The 26411-nt window shown below is 41.9% G+C and overlaps 7 protein-coding genes and 1 long non-coding RNA gene across 11 annotated transcripts; 3 read left to right on the forward strand and 5 right to left on the reverse strand.

The window, feature by feature from the left end:
* The first annotated feature begins 97 nt into the window (after positions 1–97).
* On the forward strand, positions 98–7777 carry pcsk7 (proprotein convertase subtilisin/kexin type 7). Its single transcript, XM_088380342.1, has 17 exons — positions 98–203; positions 1002–1273; positions 1359–1589; positions 1693–1827; positions 1917–2082; positions 2174–2264; positions 2367–2421; positions 2549–2687; positions 2761–2861; positions 4312–4479; positions 4593–4697; positions 4783–4885; positions 5780–5936; positions 6039–6133; positions 6225–6330; positions 6452–6569; positions 6741–7777. Exons 2-17 carry the CDS (start codon positions 1058–1060, stop codon positions 7014–7016), a joined length of 2262 nt encoding a protein of 753 aa, XP_088236468.1. The 5' UTR covers positions 98–203; positions 1002–1057; the 3' UTR covers positions 7017–7777.
* A 161-nt stretch (positions 7778–7938) lies between these two features.
* tagln (transgelin) lies at positions 7939–10921 on the reverse strand. Of its 2 annotated transcripts, XM_088380358.1 has the most exons (6): positions 10761–10890; positions 9691–9733; positions 9025–9213; positions 8785–8956; positions 8603–8705; positions 7939–8523 (listed from the first exon to the last, which is right to left on the reverse strand). In XM_088380358.1, the coding sequence occupies exons 2-6, from the start codon at positions 9700–9702 to the stop codon at positions 8385–8387; spliced, it is 615 nt and encodes a 204-aa protein (XP_088236484.1). In that variant the 5' UTR covers positions 9703–9733; positions 10761–10890; the 3' UTR covers positions 7939–8384. The 2 variants fall into 2 exon arrangements, with proteins under 2 accessions (XP_088236484.1, XP_088236485.1); XM_088380359.1 differs by lacking the exon at positions 9691–9733 and having other exon boundaries at positions 10761–10921.
* Positions 10922–11072: 151 nt separating this feature from the next.
* LOC148395339 (uncharacterized) lies at positions 11073–16117 on the forward strand. Its single transcript, XR_015859358.1, has 2 exons — positions 11073–11401; positions 15435–16117. It is a non-coding gene; the product is annotated as an uncharacterized LOC148395339 (long non-coding RNA).
* Positions 11792–12965, reverse strand: cbln18 (cerebellin 18). The gene is made up of 6 exons (XM_088380357.1): positions 12869–12965; positions 12588–12767; positions 12365–12514; positions 12207–12295; positions 12055–12135; positions 11792–11988 (listed from the first exon to the last, which is right to left on the reverse strand). The coding sequence occupies exons 1-6, from the start codon at positions 12963–12965 to the stop codon at positions 11866–11868; spliced, it is 720 nt and encodes a 239-aa protein (XP_088236483.1). The 3' UTR covers positions 11792–11865.
* Positions 14636–15869, reverse strand: cbln20 (cerebellin 20). The gene is made up of 2 exons (XM_088380360.1): positions 15197–15869; positions 14636–15130 (listed from the first exon to the last, which is right to left on the reverse strand). The coding sequence occupies exons 1-2, from the start codon at positions 15345–15347 to the stop codon at positions 14697–14699; spliced, it is 585 nt and encodes a 194-aa protein (XP_088236486.1). The 5' UTR covers positions 15348–15869; the 3' UTR covers positions 14636–14696.
* ftr86 (finTRIM family, member 86) lies at positions 15996–20062 on the reverse strand. The gene is made up of 11 exons (XM_088380343.1): positions 19958–20062; positions 18420–18986; positions 18249–18344; positions 17814–18047; positions 17585–17747; positions 17427–17516; positions 17308–17355; positions 17100–17150; positions 16968–17033; positions 16678–16880; positions 15996–16457 (listed from the first exon to the last, which is right to left on the reverse strand). The coding sequence occupies exons 2-11, from the start codon at positions 18927–18929 to the stop codon at positions 16122–16124; spliced, it is 1797 nt and encodes a 598-aa protein (XP_088236469.1). The 5' UTR covers positions 18930–18986; positions 19958–20062; the 3' UTR covers positions 15996–16121.
* nudt8 (nudix hydrolase 8) lies at positions 19377–22188 on the forward strand. 3 transcript variants are annotated; one of them, XM_088380350.1, is made up of 5 exons: positions 19377–19620; positions 20298–21023; positions 21091–21223; positions 21464–21541; positions 21622–22188. In XM_088380350.1, exons 2-5 carry the CDS (start codon positions 20299–20301, stop codon positions 21814–21816), a joined length of 1131 nt encoding a protein of 376 aa, XP_088236476.1. In that variant the 5' UTR covers positions 19377–19620; position 20298; the 3' UTR covers positions 21817–22188. The 3 variants fall into 3 exon arrangements, with proteins under 3 accessions (XP_088236476.1, XP_088236477.1, XP_088236478.1); XM_088380351.1 differs by lacking the exon at positions 19377–19620 and adding an exon at positions 19681–20158; XM_088380352.1 differs by lacking the exon at positions 19377–19620 and having other exon boundaries at positions 20327–20474; positions 20549–21023.
* mfrp (membrane frizzled-related protein) lies at positions 22041–26159 on the reverse strand. Its single transcript, XM_088380344.1, has 13 exons — positions 25884–26159; positions 25629–25746; positions 25376–25513; positions 25141–25299; positions 24844–25063; positions 24278–24408; positions 24029–24154; positions 23867–23943; positions 23656–23804; positions 23318–23448; positions 22975–23109; positions 22686–22813; positions 22041–22597 (listed from the first exon to the last, which is right to left on the reverse strand). The coding sequence occupies exons 1-13, from the start codon at positions 25935–25937 to the stop codon at positions 22373–22375; spliced, it is 1791 nt and encodes a 596-aa protein (XP_088236470.1). The 5' UTR covers positions 25938–26159; the 3' UTR covers positions 22041–22372.
* Positions 26160–26411: the final 252 nt, after the last annotated feature.

Genomic DNA, 26411 nt, shown 5'->3' on the forward strand with positions numbered 1-26411 from the left:
AAATTATATGGTTAAAATACATTTAGAAAAAAAAAAAATTGGGATTCTAACGTGCTTCTGAAGCGCACCCCAATGACGTCATACGCACAAGCAGTGACCAATTGACATATTGCGGAAGTGACTCAAACAGCACGTCATAGGAGTTTATACTGTAGTTTTCACAGATTTCACCAGAGGCACATGAGAACGAGTCGCATTTCAAGGTATTTAACGACAGACCCTTTTAAATTTTAAAACACAATGTCGAGTATTCCTTTATTTACTAAAAGACAGGAAATAGACGCCCGATCTATTACACTGTATTGCTACATTGCTGATAACTTCCGCATTAAGACCAGACAATTATTTGAAAAAGAAAAACGAGTTTGCTTACCTCTGTTAGCTGTCTAACCTGTTATTTTACTTCTTACCTTACGTACAATACCAAATTATACAGTAATCGGCTAAAGAAATAAGCTAGATATACAGTATCGGTTTGACCTACGTAGCCTCAAAGCAATTCAAAACATACTTACAGCATATAAAAAAAAAACATGTCCTGTTTGTGACTAATTATCTGAGACGGGATATTTTTAACGATTATTTGTTATGAAGCCTTTGCGTGGTAGATGTACCGTGTATACAGTTGAATAACTAGTACAGTCTCGATATAACTCGATGGTCCTAGAATGGTCGTCTTCCTTTATGTTTTAAAAGTTTCCCAACCTATCGCACGTTTTAAATGATTAGGATCACGATTGGGCTCCTTCGGAATGTGCTGATGATCAGATACAACGCTTAACACAGGGTAAATCTTACAGGGTTAAATTTGTAAGAGGAAAGTGTTGTTGTTAGTCACCTAAATGTTGAACAGAGGCTGTGATTTACCGAAGTCAAATTCCTTGTTTGGCACACTCAAACATGGCGAATAAAAACTCTTGAATCTTGTATGCTGACCCAGCACTTATTTTCAAATCGCCACTAACCAAACTTTGTCTTTGCTGTCTTTTTCTCACGTTCAGATTGATGTTCAGATGAAGGCTCACCCAGGTGGCTTTTGTTGTCATCCTTTGTTGTGATGGCAACTCTCCATGTCACCTCATTCATTCTTCTCCTGTTTCTCTCATCGTTTGCTTTTTTACTTCTGACACATCTGCCTTCTGTCGCTCCATCATTTCCTTTTCCCCATTCGACTTCGTCGCCATCCTGCGGTCCAGGTCAGTCATGGGCTGTCCGTCTCCATGTTGATCTGCATCTTGAGGAATCAGAGGAACTTGATGTAATTGCCAACCAGGTACTGTGCTTTATGCACACTTTGAACTTGTCGGGTGTGGGATGAGCTCAAATTGTGTACATCATCTCTACTTTCACCATTCCAGGTGGCAGAACAGGCTGGGCTGCACAACCAAGGCCAGATTGGGCAGCTCGAGGGCCACTACATGCTGTGTTCTTCTCAACTTGGTGCTAATATTCGGAGGAATAACCCCCAAGCTTCGAATGTGCTGGCAAACCACCCTAATGTCCTTTGGTACTCCCAAGAGAAGATACTCAGCCGTTCGAAAAGATCTATGGCTTTTAATGACCCTCACTACCCTAAACAGTGGCACCTGGTAAGGCGTAGTTTTACTGTATGATCAATAACCTGTTCTGTATAAACAATGTAACAACTTTAATCTCTGTCCTCCCCTTTCTAATAATATGGCTACATTGAAGCACAATCATGTTAATAAGGACATGGACATCAACGTGACGGGAATTTGGGAGCGCAACATTACCGGCCAAGGGGTCACCGTGGTGGTGGTAGACGACGGGGTGCAACACACCCATCAAGATATAAGAGCCAATTATGTAAGTCACTCTTCATGCATTCCATTAACAGTCATTTCATGAGAATTATAAGAATGAATATTCAAACGACTACATATCTACCCAAATAGAGTCCCGAGGGCAGCTATGATCTGAACTCCAATGACCCAGACCCTATGCCCCACTCTGACGTCCACAACGACAACCACCACGGGACTCGATGTGCCGGCGAGATCGCTGCAGTTCCAAACAACAGCTTTTGTGCTGTGGGTGTGGCGTATGGCAGTAAGGTGGCAGGTACATATTAAAAATGTATTTTGTGGTGAACGCTCCATTGAAATGCGTTGACTGAGCTATCGGCTGTAACATCAATCTCGTTCATCCCCAGGTATAAGGGTCCTGGACGGCCCCCTGACAGATAGCCTTGAGGCCATAGCCTTCAACAAGCACTATCAAATCAACGACATCTACAGCTGCAGGTAACACAAAAGTGTTACTTTTGTCAAGTTTGTGTCATTTTCAAAACCTGTTAAATCAATCTATCACATTGTGACAGTAATGTCAATTGTGTTTTCTCCTAGTTGGGGTCCTGATGATGATGGACGCACTGTGGATGGGCCCCACCCCTTGGGCAAAGTGAGAATGTTATTTGAGTGTTCTTTTTGTCCTGCAGGGGGCAATACACCTCAATATTTTCATTGCAAGCTTTCATGTCGTTTCGTAGCTCATAGTTGGTAAGTTTGTTATCTTCTTTTCTTCACAGGCTGCACTTCAGCATGGCGTCATTGCAGGAAGACGTGGCTTTGGAAGCGTCTTTGTGGTAGCCAGTGGCAATGGTGGTCAATATAATGACAACTGCAATTATGATGGTTATGCCAACTCCATCTACACGATCACCATTGGTAAAAATAGTGTACATTTTTGCAAGTTGACATTCCCCAAGCTAGTTGTTATATTGTACTGTTTTGAATGCAGGAGCTGTTGACGAGAATGGCAGGATGCCCTTTTATGCCGAAGAGTGTGCTTCTATGTTGGCTGTTACTTTCAGCAGTGGGGAGGACAAGCTGAGGAGCATTGTAGGTCTCACAACACTAAATGCATGTGCAAAAAATAGTAGTTCAATTGCTTTGATGGTTTCAGGGTCACTGATTTCATTGCGGTGTAAAAAGAAAATAAGACAGCTACCAATACAAATCAGACAAGCTACTCATTTCATTTGCTGCTGTTTGTCCCTTGTCGCTATGGAAACATTTTGGGCTAAGAATGCCATTGCCTGGAGGGAAAAGCAATTTGACAAAATGACCTCTCTCTAGAGGCGAGTGAGCCATGAGCTGACCACAGTGTACTCAATGACCAAGTGTTAACCTCACATTGGAATTTTCACATTTAGCTATGTGACCCATTCGGGATGGAAACACGACACAACAAATGCTTTTGAGAATTGTAGAATTTGAGAACTGGCTACAGCACAGCCAAAGGAGAAATGTGATTATAGTGTCTGTCCATCATAATTAGCAAAATAAACACACACCTCCTTTGTTTACATTGAATGCAATGCAAATATTGTGAGCTATTGCATCACAACAGCTGTTTTAGACAACAACAAACAAAAACAGGAACACACACAACAGTGATCATGAGCCTGAAATCTTTGTCGGCTTGAACAGCTGTTAGGGAGAGTGTTTACACTGGGACCGTGGAGAATTCCTCCCTCCATATTCCTCCCTCCATTATGCTTGTCGTTAACTGCACAGCACCGTGCCGAAAATGTCCGCACTTGTATGTAATGAATGTGCGTGGATTTATCAGCCATTTATTTAACACATATTGTACAATACAGGAACTGACCTATTTGTTGCTTTTGCAGTTTCCTTTTATTTATTTTTTTCATTTTTGAGGTCTCTGATGTTCAGTGACAGGAACTTGTAGTATCATGAACATGTTTAATGGAGTTCAGGTGAAATTTGGCAAGTTCGCAATCTAATCCCAATTCCATTAGGAGCTGGCTCTGTTTACTTTAGTGTCTATAGTTAAAGGATTTATTCCTGTTCACGTTTAGTTTATCTCTTATCCTCTGTTAGAGTAAATATACTTAATGGCTCTTTATTTTTATTTGGACAAATTCCTCTTCTTGGCTTTCTTTACAGCTAGACCACCTGAATGTTGTTAAATCCACCGTCTACACAAATACAATGGACATATTCTAAGTGTTTTATGTTTGTGCTCTCCCAAAATGATCAGACAGCCTAGAGTTTTCTTTCCTGGCTTTTTATCCACTGAATACTTTAATCCAATCTTGTATTAGATGCACAAATGTGTGACGGAGGTCGTTGAAGGAAGCATTCTTAGCTGTTTTAGTCACTGCTGCTGACTTGGGTGGCCTGTGATGCATATTCCGTCAAGCTCAGGGCTACTCTTGCGAGTTCCTGTTTGTCTGCGAGCAGAGCTATTACTAACATGTTGCTGTTTATACCGTACAAGGTTCTCTATGGTATGTATAGCCTCACTGCCATCCCATCTGTGTAGGTAACATCAGACTGGTTCATGCAGCAGGGGACAGGCTGCACTGAGCGCCACACCGGCACGTCTGCCGCCGCCCCCCTGGCGGCCGGTATGGTGGCCCTCATGCTTCAAGTCCGGCCTTGCCTCACTTGGAGGGACGTCCAGCACATCATCGCCTTCACTGCCACCAAGGTAAACCATCTGGTGCCTTGTTGTCACGATACCCGCTCTCAGTGGAGAGCGTTTATAGATTCAGGCATGAGAACAAAATAATAACCTTGTTTGTTGGAACGTTCATCCATTAGTGTGACAACAGTTCAGACTGGAGGGAGAACGGAGCAGGCTTCCATCACAGTCATCAACATGGTTTTGGTCTCCTCAACGCATGGAAACTTGTTAATGCAGCCAAGGTACATCATTAGAAGTCTGGGGCAAAAATAGTTCTCAATAATTACTGAATCAAGGAAATGTATATTCTTGTTCTGCTTTTTACAGGTATGGGAGTCAGTGCCATTTCTTGTGTCCTATCAGAGCTCAGTAATAGCGGAGAAAGCGTCCATTCCATCATATCCCGAGGAGATGCTCCGCACCTGGACAGGTAGCGTCATGTGTAGCTGCTTTCTTCTTTCTCAACTCTGCATTTAATGGTTAACTACTTCACGGCACCGCATAGCCAGCCGCCTCCCTCCTTCCCCTTCTTTATTCTCCTCAGTCTGACTTGGCCTCCATATTAGGTAATGTTCTGCTCTTGGTGTATTGTGGCGTCCGCATTTACTTCTTTGTTGTCTCACTTCAGACTTTTGGGCATTTGTAGTTCAGCAACTCGCTTCTCTATTTCTCTATTTATTCTTTTGGATTAATATTGTCTTATTTTCCACATGTTGAGCTCGTGGTGACATATTTGTTGCAGAAATACTTTCCTGCCTCGCATCTCTTCTCCTCACCCCTCCTTTATTTGAACTGTTCCACACTTTTAGTGGTCAGGCCCACTGCCAAAAGGGACTGCCTGTTCAGTAGACATTTACCTCTACCCTTGAACTATTATTCTTATCATTCCTCCTAATCCTTCTCAAAATAAATCAAAGGGAAATATAACTGTCAACTGTGTTATTTTTCACCCCTCTTGTCTATGCTACTTGACTTTCCTGAGAATTTCTACCTATTGGCCATGACTCTACACCTCTGTTTATACAACTCACGTCCCTTCCAAGTCCCCTGGGTGTTTGCAACCTTAAATGGTCAAAAAAGCATATTGGCTCATTAGTTGTCATCATTCAGGAAGTACTAAAGGATCATCTTGATGATATTTGAGGGCTGGGTAGGTGAGGTTCCATCCAAATTTTCACAAATATTTCGTTTAAATCCAATCCAAATTCAGGGTGGGTAGAATGGAAATATGAAAACATGATTTTGATTTTTCTCAGAAGGATAGTTAGAAAACCTAATAAATGTAATATATTCAAAAAGTTTTATGCTGTTTTATTCCTTTCAGTCACTGCTGCTGACTTGGCGCTGTCTGGGATGCAGACACTGGAGCATGTGGCTGTTACCGTGACAATCACCCACCCGTGTCGTGGCAACCTGGAGATTGTGTTGTTCTGTCCCAGCGGCATTTCATCGGTCATCGGGGCTCGACGGGCTATTGACAGGTGAGCCCTCCCTCGTAGAATATTCCCAATACATGCGTAGAGCGTCTCAGCCATGTCAAAAATGAATAATGTGCTCTGCCTTTGCTTTTTCTTCCCACACAGAGACTCTGCAGGCTATCAGGATTGGACCTTCTCCACTGTGCGTTGCTGGGGGGAGAAGGCTGACGGCCAATACCGCCTGAAGATATCCGACCATAGTAAGCCGCATCTGTTCAAGTCATACACACTTTGATTTGTTCTTGTAGCGCCGACTTCTTCCCACATTTACCCATCTCTGTGCTCATGTAGAGGAACCATTGTCTCAAGTATGCGCCAATGTGGGGAAGTTAGAGCAGTGGAAGTTGACGCTGTATGGATCGTCCATGACTTTCAAGGAGGTCAAGGATAGACAAACGTAAGACCTCAATGACATTTTTGAAACCGATTGAGAGCATTGGCGGCAGATATCAGAATCAGAATGCTCTTCTGTGACTTGCTTGGATCATGTGACGAAGCACTTGTCCAATTAATAACAGGCTGGTGGAGGATGCCATGAGTGGCAAATATCTGGACAGCAATTTCTCCCTGCCTTGCTCTCCAGGCCTCGATATACCATCAGAGGTTATCAGTCCCTTCACCTCGAGCAGCCTCAGGGTAAGTTGCCTCCAGAGAAATCTCACACATTTTTGTGAAGTCCGTTCTCTGTGACCCGCCGACCCAAGCCGCATCAAAAAGCATCATGTCTTTATTTTGTCATGGACTCTTTGGAACTTAAATTCTCCCTGGTTGATGTCCCTCCATCTTGCTGCTCTTTTTGTTGTCCAGTTCCTCCTCCTGCTTGGCTGCTTTGCGCTCTTCTGGTCTCTTTACTACATAATGGAGGCAGCCATAGCCCACCTGGACATTAGAGGCCTGCAATGTCTGCCCTGGAGGCAAGCGGGTCACAACGTCAGGAATGAGCGTGGTGCGAGAGGATTGGAAGAGGCTTTGGATGAAGAGAATGCTGGCGAAGAGGAGCAAGAACCTGAGACAGAGCTGCATACGGTGCTGGACTCGGAGGCCAAAATGCCGCTTATCGATCGAGAAATGCTGACCATGTGACGGAGAGGCTGAAGGTCAGACCAAAGTGCTCTTTGGGTACCTCAGGTTTCCATTCAAACTTCCTCCGGCCGGGTCACAGAGTTTGTCTTACGGTGTGATGTCGACTGTTGACTGAACTGTGGATGACGTTTGCTGTGGAGCTTCAAATTCGAGGCCTTGTATGAACATCATTTTGAAATGGGTGTGTCTGTGCAGCCATCCCTTGCAAAAAACCAAAAGGTCTCGTTAAAGAAGAATTAGCTTACCATTGTGAGGAATGTAATGTATGCACTTTATGAAGGTGTGAATCTGATGTATGTTTGAGGTTGGGTGTGGGTGTGTGTGTGTGGGGGGGGGGGGGGGGGAACAAGTGTTAGGTCCTCCTCTGAAGTGGCCTCAATTTAAAATTCCACTATGGTACAGACATATTTTAGGAGTAATGGATATTTTTGATGCAGGATAAAATTGCATTTGACTTGAAAGCCCCAGGAATATTTTCTGTGGGTTATCAACCAACTACTGAAAAACTTGACCTGAATTTTTCCATTGTGGAATATGCATATTTTTTTTTTCTTTTTCTATTTCACTTATGAAATTTGCATATATTATATGCCTTATACTGTACTGGTATATAATTTGTTTTTTATACAAAAGTTCATATATATTTTAGAGTTCTCTTTCTACTGTTGTACAGTTAGAAAGAAGTTGCAAGGTGTTTTTTCTGTGCAAGTCACATAAATTATGGAATAAAGGACATGATGGAATATCATCTAATTTGGAAATATTGTATATGTAAATATTGTGCTTATTTAATACTCCGGCAGTAACCGCTTCATGATTACAATTTTTCTTTTTAATTTTACAGTGCAATTCTCCACAATTAAAAATAACTTTAATCCCAGTCCACCCTTCGGGTTGCACAAATCACAGATTTTGCACACACTTACTTCCAAGTCATTGTTTAATATGAAAATGTACAAAACATTAGTGCTGATACAGCAGGCATTGATAGCGGGAGGTATAGATCCTTTTTAAGTAGCATGGATATTACCCAGTGTTGTCAAGGATTGGCGATTACATGCTTCTTATGACCAAATCCAGGATCATATACTGTAGTTTACTGTTTTTGCTTATGACACATATTGAGTTTCTAAACTGGGAGTGACAACAGCGCAAGGTGAGCCTCTGCAAAAGTCAATGGTGTGGTGGGATGTGTCAAAAGTTGAGACTTGGGGTTATTAATTTGAAAGTAGGTACCTGATAAAGCAGCAGGGGGTCACTGAATTGGAAATTTAGGACCTTTTTACAAATGCGGGTGTTTACAGGTTCTCTGATGGTATAAAAGGGCATCAGGGTAATAATACGTTTCATTTACGTGGCTCGGGGAGTTTACATGATTTGTCTTGGCCTTCCGTAGCTCATTCCTTCCTGACTGGCTCCCTTGTTTGACCCCATCTGGAGACCAATCACATTCTTGCCCGCCTTCATCTGATCATCGGAGAAATCTCGCTTGTTCTCCTGGGCTTTCCTACAAGACAAATAGAAACACAAAAATAAATAGAAATTCTTGAGGGTGTAAGATTAATTATTTTACAATGGGGACCCACTTGAAGAACCAGTTTGGGTCACCCTGGTACGTGCCCTCATCTTTTGTGACCGCCAAGCTGCCGAGAGCTGACAAGGTCCTCTGCACTGCTGCCAAGTCTTTACCTGCCCAGAAAAAAAAAAAAGGGTTTGGTTCTATTTTGACTTTTGTGTTTAAAGTAAAACAAGTGAAGCCCCATCGAACCTTCCCAGAGGTCTACGGTCTGGAACATGTCAGTTTTGGTGACGCCATACTTCTCGGCAGCATTAAGAAACTGAGAGATCTGCTCCATCTGTTTGAAAGCCATGGATGAGCTCTGAATCTTCTTCACAGGTTTGTCTCCAGGAAAAAGGCTGTTGATCAATTCACTCAGGACCTGAACCGAAGGAAACGTGACAATTTATCATAAGTTGGGTCCAATACAAAAATGCTGAGTACACTCACACATCCGTCCTTTAGCCAAGTCTGGAATCCAATTTTTCCCTCCTCTGGCTTTTTGACACCAGGACCACACTGGCGGCTGATCCACTCCACCAGAATCTGCTCCAGCTCCTGGTCATACTTGCTCTCGATCTTATCCTGAACCTGCCGGCTCATGCCGTAGGATGGGCCTTTATTTGCCATTCCGGCTGCCTGGTGACATGGAAGAGGTAAGCGGGGAATTAGAAACACACAAAACATTTATTATTGCAATGTTCCGTATTTAAACGTAACCTTGATTTCAGGCAAACAGTCCAAGTGTAACTTCGAAGCTTAAACATGCGCGTGATGATACTCTGAAGCATTTACATCAATCTACACGTCTGAATTGTCCATACAAACATGTTTGACATGCATGTCCCAAGCGTGTAATGAAGCGAAGATGCTCAGCTGCTCAAGTGGATCTCCTCTTTTGCAACTGGGTGACATTATCAGCATAGAGTGTCCCTCCCGCACGACGGACATTTTGTTGCGTGGTGCACAAAGGGAGCTCTACATCAGCCATCTTTGCATGTTTCGTCTTTGTCACATGACTTGCTGCACTCTGCCAACATATATGCTTTGCCATATATTGTACAGTATTGCTTTTTGTGCAGAACCCTAATCAAGGTGCTGTCTGCACCATCCAACCTTTGCTGCCATCTTGATGTCAGGTCACTTCACCTTCCTGTTCCTGGGAAGGTTCAAAATTCAAAATAGTTAAGGCACTAAATGAGAACAGGGTGGGTGATGCTGCCACCATTGACTCCAATTCCAGTTGGACTGTTCGTAGTGAAGAAAACAGTTCAATTAGAAACATATCACATATCTTATTCCCATTTTTATAATTCGTGGACCCGTTTTATTTACTTGGTAAGCACCATTGAGAAAAACTGTAATCTGTGATGTCAATTTTAAGACATTTTTTAATTTTACAAGGATTTTAGGGTTTTTGCATCCACACTTTACATGCACAAGCTTCTTGATATGAAGGAAAAAGAAAAAAATGAAACCTGAGATTCTTTCATTAGGCTCTCCATTTGCGGTTTGAGGGAGGGCCCTTATGTCTTATCCCAGGCAACGCATCAATCAGTGTTGCTACAGTTAAATCTTGAAATTGATTCGCAATATGCTGCATCCCACAACTACGACATTGGCCGCTGCTATTTTTTACTTTCCCCTTCTCTGCGGTTGTGTTTTCCTGCTGTGGTTAGCAGTTGCCATCGCCAGGACTGTCTCCCTACAGCCAGAACAGGAAACAGACATTTCCAGATGGCACTCTGTAGGGACATTACATCATGCAGCCCAGCAACCACGCTTAGCAACCCCAAAATAATTTATGGATAGTTGAATTTGATGGCATTAGTCTACTTTTTTTTTTACTGCTTTATTCCAATTTTGTACCTGAATGCATAGTTTGTTGATTTCTGTCTTGGTTGACATAGTGTGCTGTCGAGACAAATCCTGTACTAATCCCTAGATGTTTTTTTTTTTTAAAGTATAAAATCTACTTTAGTCACCAGCAGATTCAAGTAAACAAAAAAATGCATTTTTTTTTTTTTATATGTGTACTCGGGTAAATCGACAACAAACACACTTGGTCAGCTGTCAATTTATAATCAAGGTCACATCTTACTGACCTTCTGCCTACTTGGGAGGTCAATAGGTCATAAATTACAAATTTGTTGACGCGTGGATGAACGTAATTAAAGTTTACTCACTGTGATGGAATAAATCTGCTCTCTTCTCACCGACTGCACAGCTGGTGGTGGAGTGTGGCAACTTTCTTAGCGGAGAACCTCCCTCTTTAAAAATGCTGCCTTAAGTGGGCCAGACGATTTAATGACAGGAACATTTGAAAGGGTGGGTGCCGTGGATAGAGGGCGTATCATGGGGAAGTAGGAGGGCTAGATGGGAAGGGGAAAAAAGAAAAGTTCATCCTAAAAAGGGCATGGCCTTTTGCAGCTCCCTGCTAACACTTCCCACTCCATCAGCACAGTTCAAAAGCCTGGCCTTATTTGGGTAGAGCTGCTTCCAGGCAGCAGCCACGCCGCGGGAATTCTCCAAATACTTTCACCGCATCCCTCATCATTCTGAGTGGCTGGATGAGATCATTATCAAAACGGACTCCTATTTTCTGTTCTTATAGAAAAAAATAATCCCGCCTCTTTCCATGGCTCCTCGTTGCAACACACCTGACTCAAATGATCATTGTTGTTTCAGGTTTCTACAAAGCCTCCGGACGAATTGAGAGACGGAAAACAGGCAGTCATGGTTCTCTAGCTGTGCTCCAAAGTGTGTGTGCTAGACTTACATTCCATTGCAGGGATGTCTTTGCACAGCTTTCTGCTGCCAAAACAGAGTAAGTAAGAAGTCTCGTTGACTTAAGGTTACAATTGGAGTGAACCCTGGATTGACCACGTCAATCACAGAGCTGTAGAGACAGACGACCATTCACATTTAGGAAGTTCACTGTCTTCAGTGAATCTAACATGCATGTAATTGGAATGTGGGGGAAAGCTGGATTACAAAATGTTGCAAGCCTTCAACTAGAATTGCAGTATGTCTATTTATATGTTTTATTCAATGTGTTTGAAATGTATTTACAGAGTTCAGAACAGACTTTATATTGGTTTGGGATTCTTATCTATGAATTATTTTTATTTACACATGCAGACACAGACCCACAAAAGTCAGATGTGGTGTGTTTATTTATTATACAAAAAGTTAAACATGCATTGCAAACAAAAATACAATGTAGACTATGTCACGTTGTCTTAAAGAGCTAACTCATTTTTTTTCTTCAAACTGAGCTCATAAATAATCTCATACAGAGGCATAGAGAATATAACCAGAAAAGGTATTAAGCTCCAAATGTTTACAGATTTTTCTGTCGGATTTCAGCTCCATATACACCTGATCGCCTTTCTGCATGTCCACTGTGATAGTCTAAAAAACACACACATTCAATTATTCATAGTTGTTTTCTCATCTTGGATCAATTTCACTAATTACCTGTGTGCCGCTGTCTTCCCCATCCTCTTGATTGTCCTCCCAAGTGCTTGTCATCACCTCCCCATTCTTCATCATCCTGACCTATCAAAAACAAGAAAACAATAGTTTCAGTCAACCAAAGAAATTCTTTCAGTGATAGGATCTTTGTTTACTTTGTGGTAGAGTCGTTGGTTCAGTTCCACAGATGAGTAGACTGTGTAGGAGAAGACATAAACTCCATCCTGTGGTACATTGAAGACACCTGCAGGAAAAAGACTTAGAAAAAGCAAAGCAAACAAACTGGAAATTAAAAAGACAAAAAAAATCCTACCTAAAGAGGGGTTATATCCATTGCCATCATTTAAAGTGACCCTAGTGTAAGGTATTGGTGCATTGGTATTGAAAGGCCCAAAGCAGCTATTAGAAGAAGTGATGAGAAGTGATGAGTCCATATTAGCTTTGAAGGCGACCTTGATGCCATCTTAGGAAAAGAAAGAGAAATTTGTAAGCTTCTGCATTATAATCAGATCACCAAAACAGCAGTTTTGGCTTACTGCTTAAAGTGTCCACTTTATTCTTCAACATATTGATGTCATCCCACAAGGAGGTCATCCTCTTAAAAGTGTCATCTTCTATTTGAAACATGTCATTGGCTGCACAACAGCAGCCACGCTGATGATTGAAAGCGCAGTCGCAGTCCCATTTGTCACATGTCACGGTTTCCTGCAAGTTGACTGGGAATTTTATTTTATTTTTTTTTTAAATCAAAGCATCAATTTCAACATCACTGAATGAGCCATGATTGAGTGTACACAAAAAGAGTGTGTGTGAGTACCAGCAATCTCTTTCAGCATCTGGTTGACTGACTGGTCAGCCACACAGCCGTGGAGAAACAGCGCCCCCAACATGATTAGAGGTCGAAATACAACCATCTGAAATGACATCATCTAATTCATAGGTGTCAAACTCAAGGCCCGGGGGCCAAAGCATGGCCTGCCACATCATTTTATGTGGCCCACAAAGACAAATTGTCTTCACTTCAAAAAATAGAGCTATTGCTAGCAATCTTTTTAAAATATTTGAACATTTTTTTACTAGTCTCTGATTTCAAAACTAGTTATTCATCAGTTTGTTGTGTAGTCTATACTGTGTATAAGAATTAGATTCTAATTAATGGTAGAAGGTGAATATAATCAAGATGAGGCTGGACATTTAACACAATTTGCCATTTCTGGATATGGTATGTTTAACATTGTTTAAATCTTTTAAATAATTTATTTCTTCCAATAATCTTTCCTTTTTGTTACAACCACACTCAATTTGCAATGTGTGTGATAAATTTAGATCAACCTATCACCACCTGCCTTTATGTCAACAGAGCAATACATAAACATTATTATTCTATAATTTATTTAATATCCTATAATGTGAATAGATACAGAGTAAACTTACTGTTGTTGATCGTCCTCTTATTTTTTTGAAAGCTTTTCTTTGAAACTGACTCTTGGTCTGGCCTGGAAGAGTTTTGTGGCAAGACATTCAGGTGACCGTCTCCTTTCTAGGGATGAGCAAAACAAGCACCACCTCTTCATGGTACAGAATGTCACACGGGATCAAATACAAAAGTGATGCTCCACTTCTTCACTATACTTTTCCTTTACATTCACCTGAAAGGGTTATATTAGACCTTTGGATCCCACCCTACACCAGAACTGACATATAGAATATTGTTATTTAACCCTACAGGGACATTGGTGGCCCCCCCAAAAAATAGGTCTGAAAGCAAAAAAAAAAAAGAACTGTGCCATTGATCTTATCAACAGCAGCTCAGATGTCACGCCATCATTTCGTGCATCTAATTCTCATGCTGAAGTGGCTGCAATCACATATATGTTACATGTTTAAGTATCATGTACTGTAAGTAGCCTGCATCATGATGTCATGATTTTTTGTGGCTTTTGTGTTAGTTGTTCAGGCACAGGTTTGGTTATCAGGGCAGGACAGAGATATTTTCGTTTAAACCACTGACTAAGTGTCATGAATATTTACAACACACACACAGAAATTGTCATTGCAACTCATTCAAAGCCTTTATTTTATCATTAAATACACAATTAATTGGTGTACATCCTGAGCTGCATGTGATCTTTTTATTCCTAGCTCAAATATCACGAGTGTGTTTGTATGAATTTTACTTGTTTTACAATAATAATAATAATAGATCGGTTTTATATAGCGCTTTTCCAAACACTCAAAGCCGCTTTACATAGAAAATTCATTTATTTATCAATTTATTTATTTAATAAATTAATTTATGTCAATGTAAAAACTCAGCTTTTTTTTTTCCAATAATGCCTATGATTGAATTCTTCTAAAGATTTTTTAAAATCAATTTTATGACATTTTTTCTTCCACTCTGTTCTTTTAGTGAACTTAGTTAGCTCTCTTATTTCTGTACTTTGTTTTATTTTTAAATGTCTTACAGCAACAGCTGTAAGAACGCGCAATGTAAATAAAGCTGCATTGTATGAATGTGGTTTAACCTTTATAACCTTGAGGGCTACCATCATGTTGTGACACACAATAAAAACAACACATTCGGTTAAAAATGACACTCAAACTTTTCATCATGACTGTTATTGAAATATTTGTAAATATACAGGTCAGTCAGTAGCATACAGAAGAAAGCCAGTAAAAGTGTTGTAGTGACTTTTGTCATCACAAAGGAAGCAGCCAATGGGAAGATTAACAGCCACCTTGTCCCCGGCCGTCAAGTGGATGGCTAGAACAATAGAAGCACTATCTTCTTGATCTTGCTTATTTTTCTCTTTTGGGCCTGCCACCACTTGACCGTTGACTTGCATATTGGCGCAGGCCGCCAGGCTGTTACCGGGGGAACCGGCGTCGCTGTAGACGGTCAAGGCGAGGCTGTATACGCCATCACGAGGTGCGGTGAAGACCCCTGTGGCTGCATTGTAGCCCTGGCCCAAGTTGATGAAAACATGTTGGTAGGTGATGAGCTTGTCGTCACGGAAGGGCCCGTAGCAGGTCAAAGTGTGACTGTTTGTTAGAGCCACGGAGAAGGCACTGCGGCTCGCTGCAAGGAGACATGTTGGAAAAATGAGTAAGCATTGCGGAAGTTGATGTTGTTCACTTTTCTGACCTCGGATATTGTTGAGTGTGTTTTTCGTCCTGGCCAACTCGTTCTCCAGCTCGCTGAGGCTGGTGTTAAAATACATCTTCATCCTGTGTATTTTTTGCTGCATCAGGCAGCAGCCGCATGTCGCCTGGTCTGTCACACATGCTGAACACATGCACAAAAATAATCAGAAATTTTAAGAGGAGTTTTCAGAATTTTTATAGAATCTGACCTTCTTCTTGGTTGGGACTGTCATCTTCAGGGGATGCTGAGGGGCCACCCCAGGAAAAAGGATTCTTACAACTAACCAACCCCAGAAGACAAAAGAATACAGCAGCTGGAAGACAAAGAGTCACATTAGGCACAAATAATATCTTGGTAAAAAAAAAAAAAAGTTTATCTCCTTTAATGGGAATCAAATCCGATCCAATTTAACTGGTCTCACCTTGCATGATGTCTGCAGTGAGGAAGGTTGTCTGAATGTCAGGGTCAGAATGTTTGCAGTGTCAGGATTCACAGCTATTTAAATGTCATCCAAAACTCTCCCCCCTGTTCCACCTTTTGTCTGTTCTCTTCTTCATGACATACATAAAGTCTTTGTTTAAAATTGTAGGTCAGATCTCTTGCTTTGAATATCAAGCTCAGTATGGATTCAGATCAAACTGATTGCTGGTGTTAAGGGTCAGTAGAGGAAATGATTAATTAATTTTAAAAAAATTACAATTATTGTTTTTTGACATTCATATTTCTTGTACTTTTTCATTTATATATGAAATATATAATTTAGAGAGATCAGAATTAAAATAATAAAATCAAACATGTATGTGATGAATAGATTTTTTTAATGTTCATTTGTGTTAATAATTAGGACACAATAGTGGTGGGGGGGGATCATCTTGCAAATACAACTAAGTTACAGTTATATTAATGCAGTGATTACATTTAGATTTCAATCCAACTGGCAGATTTTTACAGTAGCACCAGCTCCAGTCCAGAAGCGGAACCCTGGGTACAGTGGACCACTGAACTGGGTCACATGTCTGTGGATGAGGTGAGCCTCGTCGTTGACGATACGGTAAAAAGCCAAAATGCCCGCATGCTGGTCCAGATAGGTTCCAATCTGTCTGCCTTTAGGTGAACCCAGAGGTTTTTCCTGGTTATTGTGCCAGAAGGAGAAACCGGTCCCAGACCAATACAAGCTCCAGGAATGGGGATTGTGGCCCAAACGGCTTTTGTCATCAGAAGACCGGCGATCCATGTCTTTGTATGCCACTCCAATGGTAATCTGGATGGTAAAGAAGTGAACATCCAATTAAAAAAAAAATCCTGCAAAAAGTAATTGTGTGTAGTGCAAAAATTACAGAACAGCTATTTATTAGGAAGGGGGAAAAAAAATCAGGACCTGCTCAGACTTGCTAAAACAAAAAATGCTGTAACATTTTTTTTTCTGCACATCTGAATGAAAATGTGAATAGAGGAATTATTTTCTTTTTGCAAAGGATCACCTTTGGGCCAGTCCACTTCACCTCCCAGTAGCATGGGCTACCTCCAAGTGGCTCGCTGCAGAGAAGCTGTCGCCAGTAGAGGAAGCGATCCGGGTGGTACGCTGGATACTGGTTCTCTGTCCGCAGTGTGGCCTTACGACCGCCATCCGACAAGTGTATGTGCCGATACACTGTGTTGGGGTCCATCGTGGGCTCAAAGCGAACTAGAAGGTACATTTTTAATTCAGACATTAGAACCATTTCTTTGCCGTATATATTCTCTCTCTTATTCCTGGAAAGAACGGACTCACATTTCAGCATTTCTTTCCTACTCATTGGTTCTGGACTTACAAGCCCTAATGTTGTAACAGAAGGTGCTGAAGGCAAAAACAGAAAGGAGAGGGTGAATGTTTTGAAAAGGATGTCAAAGCGTTGTTAGTCACCTTGAGCCTGATGGAGTGGTGGAGGTGGTGCTGAAGCTTCATTGGCAGACACTGAATTGATTAAATACATCACAAATCAATCAGAACATCAATAAATAGATAAAAGCCAGAAACATAACTCAACAATCTCAATATTTAGCATGTGCTGAGCGCTGCAATAAGATGACATGATTCATGTCTTGCTGGTCATATAGTCAATATCACATACCTTGGGGTCGTGGCAAAGGTAAAGGTGCAGGATTAAGTGTCTCGTAAACTACAGGAATAAAAAACAAAATGGTTTATCGTGTAATCTTGAGAGAAATTTGGGTGAGTAGTTTACACCACCTGTGCTTTGTAGAGATGAAAAGCCATTGACTGGAATAATATTGAGTGCTGTGGCTCCTTCCGTTCTTGAGGTCACAGGGTCCTCATTCACTACGGAGATAAGAGTCCACTTAATATCAAGCACACCATGACAGGAGGTAAGGTGGAAAACCACTGACCTAAAGTGACAAGTTTAGCAAGACTAGATTTGCAGAGCTCCTTAACAGACTCTTGTAGCTCCTTTAAAACCGAGCGAACATCTGCCACCACCGCTTCCTCTTTGGACAGAATTGATTCTTGTGTGCCAACTGTTGAATCTGCCATCTCCATTGTGAGGAAATTCTAAAGAAGGAAAATCGTTACACTCTGCAAAATATCATTGAAGACCATGCCGCTTGAAACTACTACCTTTAAGAAGCCGGTATGGTCTTGCATGTCTGCCAGTCTACTAAGCTCCTCCCCCTTCCAGTGAAGTTGTACCATCTCCTGCTCAAGTCTGTGAATGTGGCTCTCAATTTTGCTGCCTGAAGATCGCTCATGGGTGCCGAGAAGCTCATTGAATTGAGTGCCGGTGAGAGTGATGACATTGGCAAGATCGGAAAATAAATCCAGTCTCTCTTGCTGTAGAACCTGGACCAAAGCCTGAACCAATAGAGGGAAGATGAGATGCAATTTTTTTTTTAACAATTTCATATGCTATTCATGTGCATGTTTAAGGTGATTTTGGCAATTTTGGTCTTCCATACAAGTCAGCCATGTGAAGCAATACACCAATTGACAACAGAAAGAGCAAACTAAGGATAGTAAATATGTCCTAAAATATATACATTATAATGAACATACCTTCTGTTGACGGGCGACATTCGGGAGTTCTTTTAGCATTTTCTCTGTCTCCTTGGCACGCCTTGCCACCTCCGCCTGCATCTGAGAGAGCTCTTCCTAAAAAAAAAGTGCAAAAATTACATCAAATGCCATGCAGCCGGTATTTTTTGAATGTCTTCAGTTTGCTCATACTTGTCTCTTCTGCCTCTCTTCTTCAGGTTTGACCACACGATGCCCTTTGTGTCCATGCTGACAACAGACCACACACACACATTCCCTGTCATGACAGCAAAACAGATCCAATGGCTGGTTATGTTGGGGGCAGGGTCTGGCGGCCACAGTGGGAAGCTGAGGATAGATACGCAGCTGCTGTGGTCCGACATCTGGAAGAACTTCCAGGTAGGTAGGTTCTGACGGTGGAGCAGAAGAAACCGCCGCAGAGGGATTTTGCTTGAGATTGGTGGTCCTAAGTTTCTCCATAGCTTCCACGAGGAGTGTGCTCTTTGCCAGGGTAGGTCGAGGCTTGAAGATCTGCCTGCATTGGGGGCAGGTGTATTGGCCCCTGCTGTTCCCAATGTCCCAGTGATTCTGGATGCAAGCCAAACAATAAGAATGTCCACAAGGTAAAGTTGCTGGATCTTTTAGGGTCTCCAGGCATACTGAGCAGACAAAAGTCTCCTCTGCAGACCAGGCTGAGGCCATGAGGTGCTGTGATGGAAGCGCAAAGTTTCCTTTCCAAGGTTAGAAACGAGAAGAAACCTAAGAGGGAGGAAAAACACAGTGTGTGTGTAAGGTTTAAAATTCCAAGTTGTGTGATTCACATGCTATTTAGAAACTACAGCAGGTTCGACTTGGGGTGAAACTGGTAAAACCTGCTCTTGGGAGTTTCGCTTTAGAAGTGGTCACCTGAATTTTTTTCTTACGTTCAATTGTTAAAGTGAAGAACTACATGTTAATCTGGGTACAATATTCCTTATTTTAGTGTAATTAGTGTAATTAATTAATTGTATTGTGTTGAATGCACGTTTTGGTGTTGACACTAAAAATCAACTCATGGAAATCGGTTAAGAAATAAGGAAGTTATGACTTAATATCAATGCAAATGCATTGACTTTGATTGGAATGCTGCCCTTTCCAACATGGCGGCTTCATCGACACGTTGGTTAGCCATTCATTCTTTTAATAAATTTCTTACATCTTTGTGGAAAAAGTTGTTTTCATTTTATTATCCATCCCTGAACGTTATTTTTCCATTCTCTTCCCAACTTCATTATATTGTAAAAATAGTTTTGCGTCATGACTGCGCAATGATGGCAACAGTGACGATCTTGAAGCTACGTTGCGCATCACAACTAATGGCAGCTGTGTAGACGCCGTGGATTCAACTTTCAAGGTGAGTTTCATCTAAATAAATTCTACTTTGTGCAAGCGTATGGTTATTTTCCACGGTCCAACCTTACGTAGCTTATAGTAACCATGTAACCTTACGTTTCGTAACTACAAATTCGCATTATGCTAATGCATTATTCAGCTAGTTGACGTGAACGCGGACGCCAGATTAGTAAACATTACATTTATTTATATCAGCAATCGTACTAGCGTGATTGGCTAGTAATTCATCCACAGACATGCACGTGGACAACTCCACACTAAATGCACGAATTGCATTTATTTTCTGGTTGTGTAAAAGGCAACCACGAAGCTGCTAGTAGCCGGAGAGTTCAACCTACCTGTTCGGGTTGCAATTGCTTACAAGTCGCTAGACGTTCATTCGTCTTTTATACGATTCTTAGACTTGCCGTAGTTTGCTCAGCCGTGAAAATCAAAATAGTAAAAGTACTCACTCCATACTTAAAATTGAAGCTAAGTTACTTGTGCTGAAATGACTCATGATTGTTAAGTTTTACTGAAGTAAAAGTTAAAAAAGTACAGTAAGTATTCTGGGAGGTAAAGAACTTCTGATCACCATGTTTAAATTAATAGTTGTATTGAGTGGACTTCAACAAATCACATTTTTATGTTATGACTTCATCTTTACTAACCAATACGTGTTTTAACTTCTTTTTATAGAATGTTTCGGGGGTCACAGCTGGTGGTCAGCTCATGTCCGTTAAGGTCACATCTGCGACTGAATGAGTCCATCTGTACCCGCGCTGGATGGTATTTGAATGAATGGAGACATGAAGGCATTTTTGGAAGACGCACACATTCGTCACTCTCTACAGAGGCAGGAGCCTGTCCGACAAAGTATTCTCTTTTTAACTCACAATGTGACAGCAAACTAAGTCAAGAGGCCTCGTTACAAAACCTAAAATCCACAGATCCTGCTAAGTCTCCTTCAAAGCAAGCTGTGAACGTTCAGGACAGTTTATCAAACGCAGCTTGCCGTCTACCTCGGAGAAGATTTCAAGATATTTGCCATCCTTTGCACAATTTAAAGAATACAACAAACTATGGCCATTTTTGCTCCAGACAGAAGACTGTCAGCTCTTTGCAATGGTTAGAAAATGTCCGCACAAGAGCACAAGCCTATAGCCTCTCTTCTCACCAAACCAGAGCAATTCATGGAGTCTGGAGTGAGTGTCTTACTCCAGAAAATGAAAACAGGTGTCGCCGGAACCTGGCGCCCAATTTGAAGATGTATAATGTGGAGAAGGGCAATAAAACTCAGAGCCAAGGAAAGAGTCAAGGAGTATGGGCGTCCATTTTGGCGTTGCTCTGCAGTGTAGAGGGAGAACCAGCATTTCTCTTCACGCTGCGCTCCAGCACGTTGAAGGGGCACAGGGGGGATGTCAGGTTAGTAGCGGCATGTGGTAAATATTCTGCACATTTTGTTGAGTCCTCATTTCCACATCTGGTGTAGCTTTGCTGGAGGAAAGAGTGATCCATCAGACGGTGATGTGGTGGTCACTGCGCTGAGGGAGGCCCGGGAAGAGCTTGGCATTCACGTGCCAACAGAAAGTGTTTGGGGTGTCCTCAAGCCACTCAGGGACAGGGTAAGACTTTCTTTCACTCTATTATTTTTTGCATGTGATGGGAAAATGAAATTCAGAGAGTGCCCTCTAGAGGATTCAAAAAATACAACTGCTTCATGAAGCAAATTTGAAGCTTTTTTTCCCCCCAACACTGATGTAAACGGCCCGGGTTAGGAAACACTTAATTCTCCGTGCACACACTTTACGATGATACTAAGTCATGTGACTTGAACTTATACTTGTCATTTGGCCTTTATTTAGTCAGGGATGATGGTGGCTCCTGTGCTTGCTAACATAGGCCCGCTTGAGGAGTTGTCCTTCCAACCAAATCCTGCAGAGGTAAAGAACTATCTTATAATTTAAGCCGGACTTCTAATGATAGCAACATTCAAGCCATTCTCTTTCTCTTTGGTTCTCAGGTAGAGGAGATTTTTACGTTGTCTTTGTCCCATTTGTGCAACCCACAAAACCGTGGGTACACACACTTCCGCAGAGGGGACAGGTACAGCTACACGATGCCGGTGTTTCGTAACGGGAAGCACCGCGTATGGGGCCTGACCGCCATTGCCTTAGACCAGTCACTAAAACTTCTTGTCCCATCACATCTGCAGTGAAGCACAATCATCATATGCCTCAGAGTTCATATTTAATCATGTGCAGTCAAGCTTCAACTTTTTCTGCACAATTTTTACTTGTTCTCACAGAGTTCCTTTAAATGAAGTAAGCCAATTTGCTATGATAAAACCGTTTTGACTTGTTACACATCTTCTGATTGACTCAATGAATTGATTACATGAGTTTCCATAAATTATTTGCAGCTAACAAGACAATATGTGAAGTCCGTGAGTCCCAGATATTTATTATTACATTTATCACGTTTTTACCTCACTCAGAATCAAACCTGTACTGTTTAAGATTGAACATATTATATTATGTCAGAACGTGGTATGTTCAAGGACAAATGCATTAAAGATCACTTGGAAAAATTTGCTTCCGGTCGTTTTTAATTCCTTGTACCTTGACAAGGCAATAAAGGAAATAGTCTTGCAGTTGAGAGACCAGCCGATATATTTATTATTTTAGAGGAATTTGGATCATCTAACTTTTGAACCTTTTCCGAAAGGACTTTAACTCACTCATATTGCTTTTAGTGCTTTACTTTTGTAGTGATCAAGGCACCGAGCACTCAAAGGGGTCCTGTGTGTCGGGCAGGAGGTGGCAGTTGAAGGGCCAGCTAAAGGAGAAAAGATCCAAGGCTTGGCTGCACTGCTGCTCGGCCGAGGAGCAGACAGAGCGGCAGGGCTGCAGGACGCCTCCATGAGGGTTGCACTGTGGCAAGAACATCCCGCAAACCAGTTTGCGCAATGGCTCGAAGCAGGCAAGCTCCATCAGAACCTTTGGCAAGATCAGAGGAAAGAAATGCAGATGTCTTAACTCATGTGTGTGTCCAAGGTGGATCCTAATTTGACAAAATGTATTCTACCCTGTACTGTCGCAGAAGAGTGGTAGCTTCTCGCTGATCGGCGATGGAGAGCCAGATGTTGGGAAATGAGGTGAGGTTGTAGCTAAGACCCTGACACATCTCCACCTCGATTGACTCACACGGAGAAGCTGGTGACATCAAGAAAATAGCATAATCCAGTTAAGTACAGACAAACCTCTACTCAAAACACTACAAAAAGGTCAAGACCCATATTTTTGGTGACAGGAACATTTACAATTATTTTCTTGACAGTCGCCATGGAAATAACAGATTGATTGCATTTACTCACTGAAGGGAGGATAAGTGGAGTTGCTGCAATCTCGTTCATCTGCTCCATCAGGGCAGTCGTTCCAGCCATCGCACAACCATCGCGAGTGAAGACACTCGCCGCTACTGCAGGCAAACTGCTTCGGACCGCATGTCCCTTTAACAAGCAAGTCACAAATTTATTTTGTCAATTAATTGAGCAAATAACTATTGTGAATTTTGCAATGTAGAAGAGTTTGGCATGTGCCGTGAAGTTTCGAGATCAAATTGAGTTCATCTGTAAATTTAATTTTATCCAGTTATGCATTGTATATAAAAAAATAACTTTTGTGACAATATGTCTTATTGTAAGAGGTACAACTCACTATCCAGCAGCGATATGGACTGATAGGTTGCGTTAAAGCCGCTGTCAGCCACTCCCTCGTCAGCCACAAACAGCACAGTCATGTGCTGGCCGGATGAGGTCAGGTCAGGTGGGAGGGTGGTGCCACAAAACCTGACACAGAAAAAAACATTTTAGAGATGAACTAAAAGAGAAATGGCGGACCAACAAATTGTCTTAGGTCCAACATTAGCATCCTTGTACTCAAAATGATGCTAATACAATGTGTGGGGATCTGGCTCCCTCTAGTGGTACATCATATAATTACTGAATTGAAAACTTACTAATATATTCCAATATTAAAACCACAATATGTCTTACCTTCCCAGAACTCTTCCAGCATCAGTGTTGCTGCTGTCATGCACCTCTACATAATCAAAGTCACACACATCCTGAGTCTCCAGGCTGAAGTTTCGGAAGTGCAGCGTGATGACGTGACCTTCCTCAACGGAGATGTGCCATACGCAAAACTAAGGAGATGGAACGGTATGTTTATGGTGTGGTAACCAGTGCAAAATTGTTATAAATGTACCTGCTGCTGAGGGTATGGCCTTGGGTGGTTTGGACTTGCCAGGAAGCCGTGTGGCCCCATTTTCTGCCCGCCGCATTCTGTAAAGAAACAGCAAAAATGAGATAATTAAGGAATTTGTGGGATGTCAGTTTTACTTCGATGAATGAGATCCCATTCTCTCACCGCTGTGTTTACGGCTGCAGTTAGCCTCGTCTTTTTGGTCATGGCAATTTGGATGGCCGTCGCACACCGACACAGGCAGCAGACAGCGGCCACCGTCGCACATGAACTCGTCTCTGGAACAACTTTCTGAGAAACAAGCACATCACACATTACATGGATAGATATGGCACATGAGCATGTTGCATACGGGCAGGTAACAAATGAAAGGATTTTCCTTTAGTTTGTCATCCATGCACACAAACCACTGACTGTGTCCAGGCAGCAAGGCCTTGTACTGAGCTGAAAATCCATGGCCTGCAATGCTGCCATCAGAATGGAAGGTCACCCATACTGTGCTGCTGTTTGTGTTGACTGTTGGTGGCGCCACTGCGCCACAAAACCTACAGGAGGAACACATACAGCCCCAACATTTATTTAATACACAGAACACAAGTTTTATTGGCGGCATATTCAAAAAAATTTTTTTTTCACAGAAATCTACTCACTTAAAATTATGGAGTTACTATGTTTGCCATTCCATTGCAAATGTAGCATTGGGCAGTATAAAACCCTGTGTTAGTGTAACTAAGCCATGTATGCCCTCTAGTGGTAAATGACGATATTATAACTTAAAACTACAGATTTTTTTTTTTTTTTTAATATTATTTTTTGTTTTTGTTTTCACGTTTACCCAACACACCAATATCGAATGTTTATTAGTATTAGGGCTGACCTGCTGGTGACAAAGCATAACAAGCATAAAAATAAACAGTATGTGAATTCTATTAGTGTAAAACTGGATTGTATACTTGTGTTAACTATGATGGTCCACTAACCTTGTGACCACAGAGCTGTCTTCTAGATGCTCCTGTACCTCCAGCCAGTCAAACAAACAGGGAGAGGGACCCTCAACACTCAAAAAGGTCACATGGATCTGAATTAATTGAGGGGCCGTGACTTGGATGACCCACACACACAAGGTGTTGGGGGGATAGGAGCCCGGGTAGTTTGGTGAGTTGAAAAAACCTTCGGAATCCGTCAAAAATCCACCACATCCTGAAAGGAAGGAAAGCTGTCTGCTCTGTAACCAAAAAAGCATCAGCTTTGACGAGATGAACATATTTGTGTCCTACGTGTTTCAGTCGTAGGGATGCTGGCAGGGTGGAGTACTGGCACATTGTCCAGCTGGCTTCTGTTTGCAGGAATTGAAGGTAAGTCCCCACCTCCTGCACTCAACAGGTCCGGAGGGCTGGTGGACAACAGTTGCTCCTCAACCTCCTGACCTTTCATCTCTTCATTCATAACAGAATGTAAAAACAAAAATTATTGTATTACAATACGTTTGTAATTTGCTAAACAGACACTCACGTGTGAGGATGAGGGCCAGTGTCAGGCCGAGAGCCACAACCAGGAGCAGGGCAGCGACAGAGACCACTACCTTCCCCCAGCCACAACCTGCACCCCGCAAAGGTAGAACACACACCACAAAGAGACCCCAGCCTCGACCTGAATATTTACACACAAACACCTTTCTCGGGATTGTGGCAAGACATTTGAAAGAATCTATTCTTGGATAAAATTTTGCATGCAGAAATCCTCTGGATATATATATTTTTTTTACTTGCAAAGCTACTAGTTGGTGGTTTGATGGGCTCAGGGGTCACTGAGGTCATTCCAAATCCCTCCACATGCTCTTCTCGCTCTCCTTCCAACTCAAAGGCAGGATTGCAGAACACACTCTGGACAAAGAATGATAGGAAAAATCGACAATTTATATCAGAGGTAAATAGCACCAAGAAAAGGTTAAGCAAATAACAATTATAGCAATTATCTTGTCAACGCAATCAGCGTCACCATCACGGTTGACCTTTCTCACCTTGTAAATGTCCGAAGCGTCCGAGTCAACGACTACTCGAGTGAGATCCGACATCTTTGGTCCGCTGCTGTTTTGTTAGCGAACCCATTAGAAAAGTTGAAAGAACAAATCCAAATGGAGAGCTCTCGTGATGCGAGTCCTCATGTGCGTCAGAACAGCACAAAGGTGGCCATCCATCAACAAGCTCCAGGTAGAAATATTAATAATGTCAAAAACGCCATAACAAACGCACTTCTTGTGGTTTGTTGTGTGAGAGCTTCTAATACACTTTTTAAAACTCTTTTCCAAAGCCAAGTCAGCTGAGAGGGCTAAGCCCTGAAGGAGGGGGCACGGAAAGGTGGGGCTCCTGGTTTAAGTCCAATAATCCCTGATTTTTTAGGATAACCTATGTTTTATTCACAGGCAAGTTTCAATACAATATCCAACAGATTTGGATAGAGAGGGATTATTTTTCCAACACCCTCTTCGCATGTATTTTTTTGGGGGGGTATTGGTCTAATAGGTTATACTTGGGCTAAAATAAAGACA

Source organism: Syngnathus floridae, chromosome 7, assembly GCF_059516105.1.
Source record: "Syngnathus floridae isolate MCC-2025c chromosome 7, RoL_Sflo_1.0, whole genome shotgun sequence".
NCBI classification, from domain to species: Eukaryota; Metazoa; Chordata; class Actinopteri; order Syngnathiformes; family Syngnathidae; genus Syngnathus; species Syngnathus floridae.